We start from the raw sequence: 9,726 nt of genomic DNA on the forward strand, positions 1-9,726 counted from the left end.
GTAAATGCGCTTTCTCCATTCCCCGCCTCACATCTGAGCTCAGACCACGCCATCTCCCCCCCTCTTGGATACCTTCCATGTTTCCAGTGGTCTATTCCTATTACATACTGCAGTAAAGTGATTTTCCTAAAATATGGATCTGTTTCTGTCACTCCCCTGTGAAAACTCATGCATGTGGACTCTGACTGGTCTGCGTTAGGGGAGTGGACAGAGCGAGAAGCGATCTTGTGTCAGCCGGTCTCTGGTAGACGCCCCCTCTGCAATATCCACTTGTGGTGGTCGGGGGCGGGGAAGGGGCGGGATTGAGCCCCCTCCCCCCTCCTCCTTACTGCGGAAAGCTGCAGAGCGAGCTGCACTCACTTCCTATTCAGCATTCAGCAGGGAGGGAACCTCTGAACAGCCACGTAGGCATTCTCTTCTCTCTGGAGGAAAAGGCCCAGCAGCTGTCCGCGGAAAAGACCCACCAGCTGTCAGCAAAGGGACATGTCGCAGCTAAGTAAGAATCTGGGTGACTCGAGTCCTCCAGCGGAGGCCCCGAAGCCGCCTGTCTATAGCCGCCCTACGGTTCTGATGCGGGCCCCGCCCGCTTCCTCCCGGGCTCCTCCAGTCCCCTGGGATCCACCTCCAATTGACTTGCAGGCTTCATTGGCCGCTTGGCAGGCACCCCAGCCTGCCTGGGAGGCCCCGCAGGGCCAGCTGCCCGCCCCAGTGGCTCCGATCGCCCAGCCTCCAGCCCTAGGGGGCCCGATAGTCCAGGCTCCCCCTCTGGGGGGCCCGATGGGCAAGCCTCCGACTCCTGGAGTGCTAGTGGTCCATCCCCCGCCTCCGGGAGCCGCGATAGCCCAGCCTCCGACTCCGGGAGTCCTGATGTTGCATCCTTCAGCTGCCGGAGCCCCTCTGGCCCACCCTCCCCCTCCGGGTACCCCAATGGCCCATCCTCCCCCTCCGGGCACCCCAATGGCTCACCCTCCCCCTCCGGGGACCCCAATGGCCCACCCTCCCCCTCCTGGGACCCCGATGGTGCATCCACCCCCTCCGGGGACACCGATGGCGCATCCTCCCCCTCCGGGGACACCGATGGCCCAGCCTCCAGCTCCGGGAGTCCTGGTGGCCCAGCCTCTAACTCCAGGAGTCCTGATGGTCCAGCCACCTGCCCCGGGACCCACGATGGCCCAGCCTCTGCCTCCAGCCGCCGTGATGGCCCAGCCTCCACCTTCAGCAGCCCCGATGGCCAAGCCTCCAGGTCCAGGTGTCCTGATGATTCCTCCTCCAGGTCCGAGAGCACCACTCACCCCACCTGCAGCTCCAGGAACACCGGTCTTGCAGCCAGCTGCCCCACCTGCGCAGCCTATGGCTTCTTGGTCCCCGCAGGGTCAACCTCTGATCCTGCAAATCCAGTCTCAGGTCATAAGGGCTCCTCCGCAGGTTCCCCAGGGCCCACAGGCACCCCCTGCGCAGCTGGCAACACCCCCAGGCTGGCAGGCCACCTCTCCAGGGTGGCAGGCCACGCCACAAGGCTGGCAGCCACCACCTCTGACCTGGCAGGGCACGCAGGTCACTTGGCAGGCACCGGCAATTGCCTGGCAGGCTCCACCGCCGGTGCGCCAGGGCCCCCCACCCATCTGCCCTGGCCCACCACCTATCCGGCCTGGCCCACCACCTATGCGCCAGGCCCCGCCATTGATCCGCCAGGCTCCACCTATCATCCGCCAGGCCCCGCCGCTGATCCGCCAGGCACCACCACTGATCCGTCATGCACCACCGCCTATCCGACCTGGCCCACAGGTCATGGCCACCCAGCCACCTCTCTGGCATACCCTACCACCCCCACCTCCTTTGCGGCAGGCCCCGCAGGCTCGGCTGCTGGCCCCTCAGGTGCACGCGGCGCCGCAGGTGCCTACGTGCCCTCCTGCTACGCAGGTACCCGCGGCGCCGCTCCCAGGCCCGCAGGTGCCCCAGCCAGTACTGCCGGCCCCGCTGTCTGTCCCAGTGTCTGCCCCTCAGGGTGTGCCCTGCCCCTCCATCATTTGGCAGGCCCCCAAAGGCCAACCCCCAATCCCACATGAGCTGCCAACGTCAATGGAGTTCCAGGAGGTGCAGCCGACCCAGGCAGTGGCCTGGCAGGCCCCAAAGGCCCCTGCTCACTTCTGGCAGCCTATTCCTGCCCAGGAGGTCCAGAGGCAGGCGCCCACGGTTGTTCAGCTGGAGCAGCCCTTTCAGGGAGCCCCACCCTCCCAGAAAGTCCTGCAAGTCCAGCTACCCGCCCAGCAGGCCCAGCCCTCGGGTCCGGAAGCAGAGCTTCCCGTACTGCAGCACCAACCCTCCTGGGAAGGCCCGCCAGCAGTCTTACAGGCCCAAGCTGGAGCCCCCGTAGCCTCGACAAATTTTCCCCGGGGCTCCAGTAAATCACTGATGACTCCGTCAGGAGAATCCAGGGCCTCCTCTGTAGAACACAGGGGGTCTTCCTCTAAAGAACGTAAGACCTCTTCCAAGGACCGCAGGGGCCCTCCAAAGGACCGGGTGATCTTGGCTGCCACCTTCTGTGCTCCCAGGGCAATGCCAGCTACTCGAGCACACCTGCCAAACACCTGGAGGAATGTGCCTGGAACCTCTGAGACCTTCACTGCCACCTCAAGGGCCTTCCCAGCTACCTCTCCCTTTCAGCCTGCCTCTTCTTATGCCTTTCCAGGCCCATCTCTCACCCCAGAGGCCCCAAGGTCACTGCCATTTCCCCTGCAGGATCCCTTTGCCTGTGCAGAGGGTCTGCCTGCAGGCGCATGGGCTCCACAGCCCCATGTGAATGCCTCACAGGCATCCAAGGCAGTGCCCACCATCCTGATGGCTACAGCAGCTGCCCCTGAGGCAACTGCCACCTCTCCAGAGGCCTCAAAGACTGTTGAGCCGCCACGTCGCTCAGGCAAAGCCACCCGGAAGAAGAAGCATCTGGAAGCTGCAGAGGACAGCCGTGGCCATACATTGGCCTTTCGTGACTGGCAGGGTCACAGGCCCTGGGAGAATGTGAATCTGAGTGCCTGGGAGGTCCAGAGCCCCATCCGTGCCTTGGGTGAATGGGAGCACCCAGGCATTTCCCACGGCCTGAATGGCTGGGAGGGCCCCAGTACCTCCAGGGTCCTGAGTGGCTGGGAGGGGCCCAGCACATCTTGGGCTCTGAGTGCCTGGGAGGGGCCCAGCACCTCCAGGGCCCTGGTTGCCTCTGAAGGCCCAGGTAGCCCTCATTCCTTGATCATGTCTGAGGTCCCCTGTCTCTCTCAAGGTTCCAGCCAGGATAACCCCAAGGTGGAGACACAGCATTTGTCTCCCCTGGATGAGAGAGCAGATGCACTGGTGCAGTTCCTCTTGGTCAAGGACCAAGCTAAGGTGCCAATCCAGCGCTCAGAGATGGTGAAAGTCATCATCCGAGAATACAAAGATGAGTGCTTGGACATTATCAACCGTGCCAACAATAAGCTCGAGTGTGCCTTCGGGTGTCAGCTGAAGGAAATTGATACCATAAACCACTCCTATGTTATCGTCAACAAGCTGGGGCACCCTAAAGGTAATTTGGTGTCTTCCTGTTTACACAAACCCAAACTAGGGCTCCTGGTGGTGGTCTTGAGTCTTATTTTTATGAAGGGCAATTGTGTCAGAGAAGATCTCATCTTTAGTTTTCTGTACAGGTTAGGGGTGGATGTCCGGGAGGTGAATGGTCTCTTTGGAAACACGAAGAAGCTCATCACTGAAGTGTTTGTGAGGCAGAAGTACCTTGAGTACAGACGAATCCCCCACACTGACCCAGCCGAGTACGAGCTCCTCTGGGGCCCCCGAGCATTCCTCGAAACCAGCAAGATGCTTGTCCTGAGGCTCCTCGCCAAGTTCCACAAGAAAACTCCACAGTGCTGGCCTCTCCATTACCTTGAAGCCCTGGCGGAGTGTGAATCTGAAGACGACGACGGTGATGGTGATGATGATTCTGACTCCGGTGACAATCCTGGCAACCCCACCAGCAGTCCCCCTCCCAGCTAAAAACTGCAGCAGACATCCCACTCATTTGGTTTCCCTGGCCAGAGGCCACTGACAGTGTTGGGGGGGCATTTTGTTTCTAGTATTTCTGTTCCAGTACCATGTGTGTAAGTTTGGATTTCCCATTTGGTTCCATATCTGCCAAAGCTTTGTACATTTTCATGTGGTGTTGATTTCAATCGACTACTGTTCTCTTTGGTATTTTGGCATTTGTATTTTTTAAGTGAGGTCTGTGGTTCCCTGTTTTGTGTTATAATTGTTATGTTTTGGTATCAGAGTTGTGCTGGCTTTGTGAACTGAATTGAGAAGCTATCCATCTCATTCTGGTACTGATTTTGTAGCATTGTAATCAGTTGTTCTTTGAACTGTTAAAATGACTCATCAGTAAAAACTGTCTACAGAAAAGTAAATATCTATATCTATATCTATAAAAATATACTTTCAGCATAACATGGAAGTGTTTGTCTTTATTCTAATTTTTACTCTAGGTGGTGAAGCCAAGTTTTGCCACACTCTGTAAATAGACACCAACAACAAGACAACTCTCAGTGATAGTAAACACCAGAGGGACAACACCGTTTTCCTAGGAGAGTGTGCCATTCATCTATACAATGACTCAGGGATTTTGGCGGGTGGTGAAACATGAACTTCCATTGATTTCCAAAGGAAAACTTCACAAGTCAGTGGGGCCCAGTCAAGAAGGGGTCTTATGCCTCCTCTGATTTAATCTTCACAGTAATCTTTCAAAGTAGGCATTATGATTATTCCCAAAGAGTGGGTGAAGATGTAAGGTTCTAGGAGATTAATTCAATTACAGGCATTAGTGCCAAGCCCCAACGTTGTAATTTACAGCAGAAAATTTCCTTTGAAGGTATGCGGGGCAGGAGTGCAGATAACCAGGCTTGTTAGCTATGTGGAGAGAGGGGCCAAAGGGCAATTGTCAGTCGTGTGCCTCATGACCAGTGGGGAAGGGGGGATGGACAGGGAGGAGAAGGAATTTGCCCACACTTTAGATGTGCGTTTCATTAATACGCTGGTAGTGGGATGGGAACATGTTTCCTTCAAGCTATCCAGGCTTATAGCAGGGAAAAGGAAAAAACAGCCTTCATCGAACTAAGAACCCTGCAGATTGCAAGCAGCTGGGTTAGGGCAGGCGGTGGGAGGTGGACTCCTGGCAACATGGAGATCTGGGAGGGTGAGGAAGGAGGGTCAGTCCTAACACACAGGGGAAGTTGGCTGGCGCTGGATGACGCTGCTAGATAGCAGCGGTCCGCCTTTGGGTGTAGGCGTGGGAAGGAGGGGACGAAGGGGCGAACTGGCCTGAGTGGGGAAAAGGCAGCAGGCCGGTGTGCACACAAAGCCTTTCCTAAGGTTATACTTTTCTGTGGACTGGGGGTATCAGCCCCGCTTGTCACCCCTGCTGTTCTACCGGAATCCAGAAACTCAGCCGCAGGTCCCGCTTCCCGGGGTAAAGCCCAAGTCCCAGGTGAGGTGATCCGCTGCGGTGGAGTTCTCCTGCCACCTAGTGGCCAGTCCGCGCGGCCATCCTGCGGCGGCGGCGGCGACCCTGGTGCGGGGCTTAACCTCACACCCTGGGATACGCAGGGTGTGGCTACTACCTGCTTCATAAATTTTGCCAATGACCTCATCTGCATTGCACCCAAACATTCCTTCCCCTTTTCTTATGATAGCCCTCCCTTTTCAAATCCGCTCCAAGCTTCCCCATTTCTGCCCAGGTCCTGCAGCATTGCGCCTTAGGAAGCTGACCAGGAGAGGAACTCTCAGGCCAAGTCTGCTCCCAGCACCCTCAGACTCAACCTTTCAAGGACGATTAGTCCCACCACAGGAGCTGACGGGCTCCAGGAGGGCTTCTGCAAGTAGCTCCAGTGGCCAGGTCCTCCAGAAACTCAGGGAGTTATCTGTGAGTTCTGTCCATCTGCCTATTATCAATCGTTACTTATTTTAACAACCCTGAAAATAACAAGTGTCCATTGGAGGAGCAATGCCCCAGCGGAGAACTACCCCCAAAGGAGGGTTAGCAGGGCCAGGAAAAAATGGCACATGGACCTTGTATTTCTTTTTTGCTTTGTTTTGTTTTTTTGTTTGTTTGTTTGTTTATACAGTTTTCTACAAACCATTTACTCGCTGGTTTGAAGAAATGTCCAATTTGCTTGAGCAAGAAACTAAATGTCCAATGGCTTGAGCAAGAAACTCATGGTGGAGCACCCAGAAGACTTCTCTCCCACCACCCACGGTAGCCTGTACCCCTTCCATCTCTAACTTTCAGCAGTCACTACTCTGTTCTTCAATTCTGTAACCTTGTCATCTCAGGAATGTAATGTAAATGGACTAATACCTTTGAGGCTAGCATCTTGTCACTCAGCATAATGCCCTTTACATGCACCCACATTGCTGCCTGCATCAATAGCACCTTGCTTTTGAATGCTAATAACATGTTTATTTGTGAAAGGTATTTCAGTTATTTCTAGGTTTGAGGAACTATAAAGTTGTTATGAACGTTGTGAACAGATTTTTCTACAGACATTCATTTTCATTTATCTGTGGTAAGTGTCCATTGAGTGTATTGCCATATGGTGTCAGACTATTCTCCAAAGGGGCTGTGACATTTCACATTTCCACTGGCAATGTGTGAGAGAATCAGTTTATTTACATCCTCACCCACGATTCATATAGTCATTGTTTTTTTTTGTAATTTGGCTGTCCTAATAGATGTGTGTAATCTCTTATTGTACTCTTAATTTGCATTCCCCTGAAGGCTGGAGGTGTTGAAAATCTTTCCATTTGCTTGTTGATATAGTCTCATTGGTGAAACATCTAGTAGCTTCTGTGTCCATTTTCTAAATTACTTATTTAATTTGTTGGACTTTGAGAGTTCTTTGTATGTTCCCAATATGAGTCCTTTATTAGGCATGCAGTATTGGAAATATTTGGAAGTATTTTCTCCTAGTCTTCACTGTGGCTTTTCCTTATATAACATTGCCTTTACACAGCAAAACTTCAAATTCTGATGATCTCTGGTTCAGTGATTTTTTTCTTTTATGAATTATGCTTTTGGTGTCATGTCTGAGTTCTCTCCATCGGTACTCTCCATCACCCTAAATTCAAAGAGTTTATTTATGTTTTCTTCCAAAACTTCAATGGTTTTATATTTAAATACATTTAACTTTGAATTATTTATGAAGTTTGGACTGAAGTTCTTCATTTGTTTGTTTGTTGCCCTATGGATGTCCAATTGCTTCAGTAACACTTGCTAAAAATAAGATCTTTTCAATGTCGAATATTTGCTTTCATACCTTTGTAAAAAATCGGTTGACCCTATTTGTATGGTTTATTCCTGGGTTCTCTCTTCTATCTCATTGAAACATATAGATAGATAGATAGATAGATAGATACAGAGGTAAGCAATATATACATATAAGGGCTATATATTGACATATCCCTCCACCAACATCACACTGTAACTGTACAATGTCTTGAAAGCAAGTACAGTGATTCTTCTCATATTCTTCTCTCTTCAAAATTGTTTTTGATGGAATTTTGATGGAAATTGGATTAAACTTGTATATCAAGTTGGAAAGAACTGACATTTTTACTATGTCAAGTCTTCCATTCCATAAACGCAATATATCACTAATTATTTGGATCTTCTTTCATTTCTTTTGTCAACATTTTGCATTTTTCAGGACACAAGTCCTATGCATGTTTGTTTGATTTACAACTAGTTTATTCTTTTTGAGTTCTTGTAAACTACATTTTAAATTTTAGGCTTCCACTTGTTCAATGCCAGTATAGATGAATTCTGTTGCGTTTTGTGTATGATCTTGTAGCTTGCAAACTTGCTACTCATGTATCAGTTCTAGGAATTTTCATATTTATTCTTTTGGAATTTTCTATGTAGACCATGTGTCATCTGAACATAGGGACAGTTTTTATTTCTTCTTTTCCTATCTGTATCTTGCATTTTCTTTTATTGCCTTATTGTTCTAGACTTCCAATAATATATTGAAGAGAAGCAGTGAGGGCAGGTATTAATGCCCCCTTCCTGATGTCAGAGGGAAACGTTCAGCCTTTCCTTTCCTTTTTTTTTTTTTTTTTTTTTTTTGAGGCAGTCTCTCACTTTGTTGTCCTCTGTACAGTGTTATGGCGTCTGTCACAGCTCACAACAATCTCAAATTCTTTGGCTCAAGAGGATGAAGGAGAAAAATGGAGTAGGAAGGGAGGAGAGGGGGCAGGTTTGACAGAGGGAGGGTAAAAGGTGGGACCACACCTATGGAGCATATGACAAGGGTACAAGTCAAATCTGTGAAGTGTAGAACATAGATGTTTTGGCATAATAATCAAGTTAAGGAGGTGAAAGCTGTGTTGATTGGTTTGATGTAACCATGTCAGATTGTATAAAAAAAAAATCAGCACATTGTACCCTACATATGCATGAATGTATTCATGATCTACATGTATTTGACTTAATAAAAAAAAAAAAAAGAGTTCCTCTTGCTTTAGCCTCTCTAGTAGCTGAGACTGCAAGTACCTACCACAACCTGAATATTTTTAGAGATGAGATCTCTCTCTAGTTCAGGCTGGTCTTGAACTCCTGAGCTGCAGGAACCTACCACAACCTGGATATTTTTAGAGATGGGATCTCTCTCTAGTTCAGGCTAGTCTTGAACTCCTGAGCTCAGGCAATACACCCACCTCTGCTTCTTAAGTGCGAGCCACCTCACCTGCCTACTTTAAGTATAATATTTGTTGTAGCTTTTGTGTAGACACATTTATCAAGTTGAAGAAGTTTCCTCTTATTCCTGTGTTTCTAAGAGTTCTTGTCCTTGTGTTACATTTTGTTATATGTTTTTCTGCATTGAAGGCTGTTTTCATGTGACTTTTTTCTCTCTTTAGCCTTTTAAGATGGTGGATTACTTTATTTTTGAATACAGAATCAGCCCTACATTTCTATAACAAACCATAATTGATCATTGTATGTGTTTCGTTAGGACTTTTGCATCCATATTCATGAGGTTTACTGGCATTCAGTTTCACACTTTTTTGTACTGTCTTTGTTTGATTTTGGTGTACAGCACTGCTAACTTCATAAAATAAATTATTCACTCATCTTCTATTTTTTGGAAATATGTTGTAAAAAAATGTAATTCATCTTTAAACATATGATGGAATTTTCCAATGAACATATTGGGGGATACATATTTATTTTCTAAGCAAAGCGTGTTTATAATTTCTCAGTGAATTTTTTTTTTTTTTTTTTTGCAGTTTTTTTGGCCAAGCGGGGTTTGAACCCACCACCTCCGGTATATGGGGCCAGCACCCTACTCCTTTGAGCCACAGGTGCCACCCTTCTCAGTGAAAATTTCTGTTTCCTTGATGGCTGCATTTAAATCTTCATTAAATAATTCCAACATTTTTATCATCTCAACATTGGTGTTTACTAACTTTTTCATTCACGTTGACATTTTCCTCATTCTGGGTATGAAGAGTAACTCTTTATCATATTAAACATTTTGGGTTTCCTGTTAGGGGACTCTGGATCTAATAAAAATCCTCTTCGTTAGCAGATGTATCTGTGGGGAATTGGAGACTCTGGCTCGGTACTGCCTGCTGGAGGCACAGGTCCAGATTCCCCGCTTGGCCTCCCTGGATACCCCAGTGAGTGAGGGTTGGTGCTCTCTACTGCGG

At 49.4% G+C, this 9,726-nt stretch overlaps 2 protein-coding genes across 2 annotated transcripts; both read left to right on the forward strand.

Annotated features, from left to right (window-relative positions):
• The first annotated feature begins 483 nt into the window (after positions 1 to 483).
• MAGEL2 (MAGE family member L2) lies at positions 484 to 3,717 on the forward strand. The gene is made up of 2 exons (XM_023508285.1): positions 484 to 3,556; positions 3,678 to 3,717. The coding sequence occupies exons 1-2, from the start codon at positions 484 to 486 to the stop codon at positions 3,680 to 3,682; spliced, it is 3,078 nt and encodes a 1,025-aa protein (XP_023364053.1). The 3' UTR covers positions 3,683 to 3,717.
• LOC111722329 (MAGE-like protein 2) lies at positions 3,685 to 4,157 on the forward strand (the record flags this gene model as incomplete). The annotated part of the gene is made up of 1 exon (XM_023508286.1): positions 3,685 to 4,157. A coding segment is annotated over one exon (339 nt), but the record flags the coding sequence as incomplete, so codon positions are not given.
• Between the last annotated feature and the right edge of the window lie 5,569 nt (positions 4,158 to 9,726).

Source organism: Otolemur garnettii, unplaced genomic scaffold (assembly GCF_000181295.1).
Source record: "Otolemur garnettii isolate 467f Iridium unplaced genomic scaffold, OtoGar3 scaffold00238, whole genome shotgun sequence".
Lineage (NCBI taxonomy): Eukaryota > Metazoa > Chordata > Mammalia > Primates > Galagidae > Otolemur > Otolemur garnettii.

Coding starts and splice junctions, on each gene's coding strand:
- MAGEL2 (XM_023508285.1), top strand. CDS start 484: ATGTCGCAGCTAAGTAAGAATCTGGGTGACTCGAGTCCTCCAGCGGAG.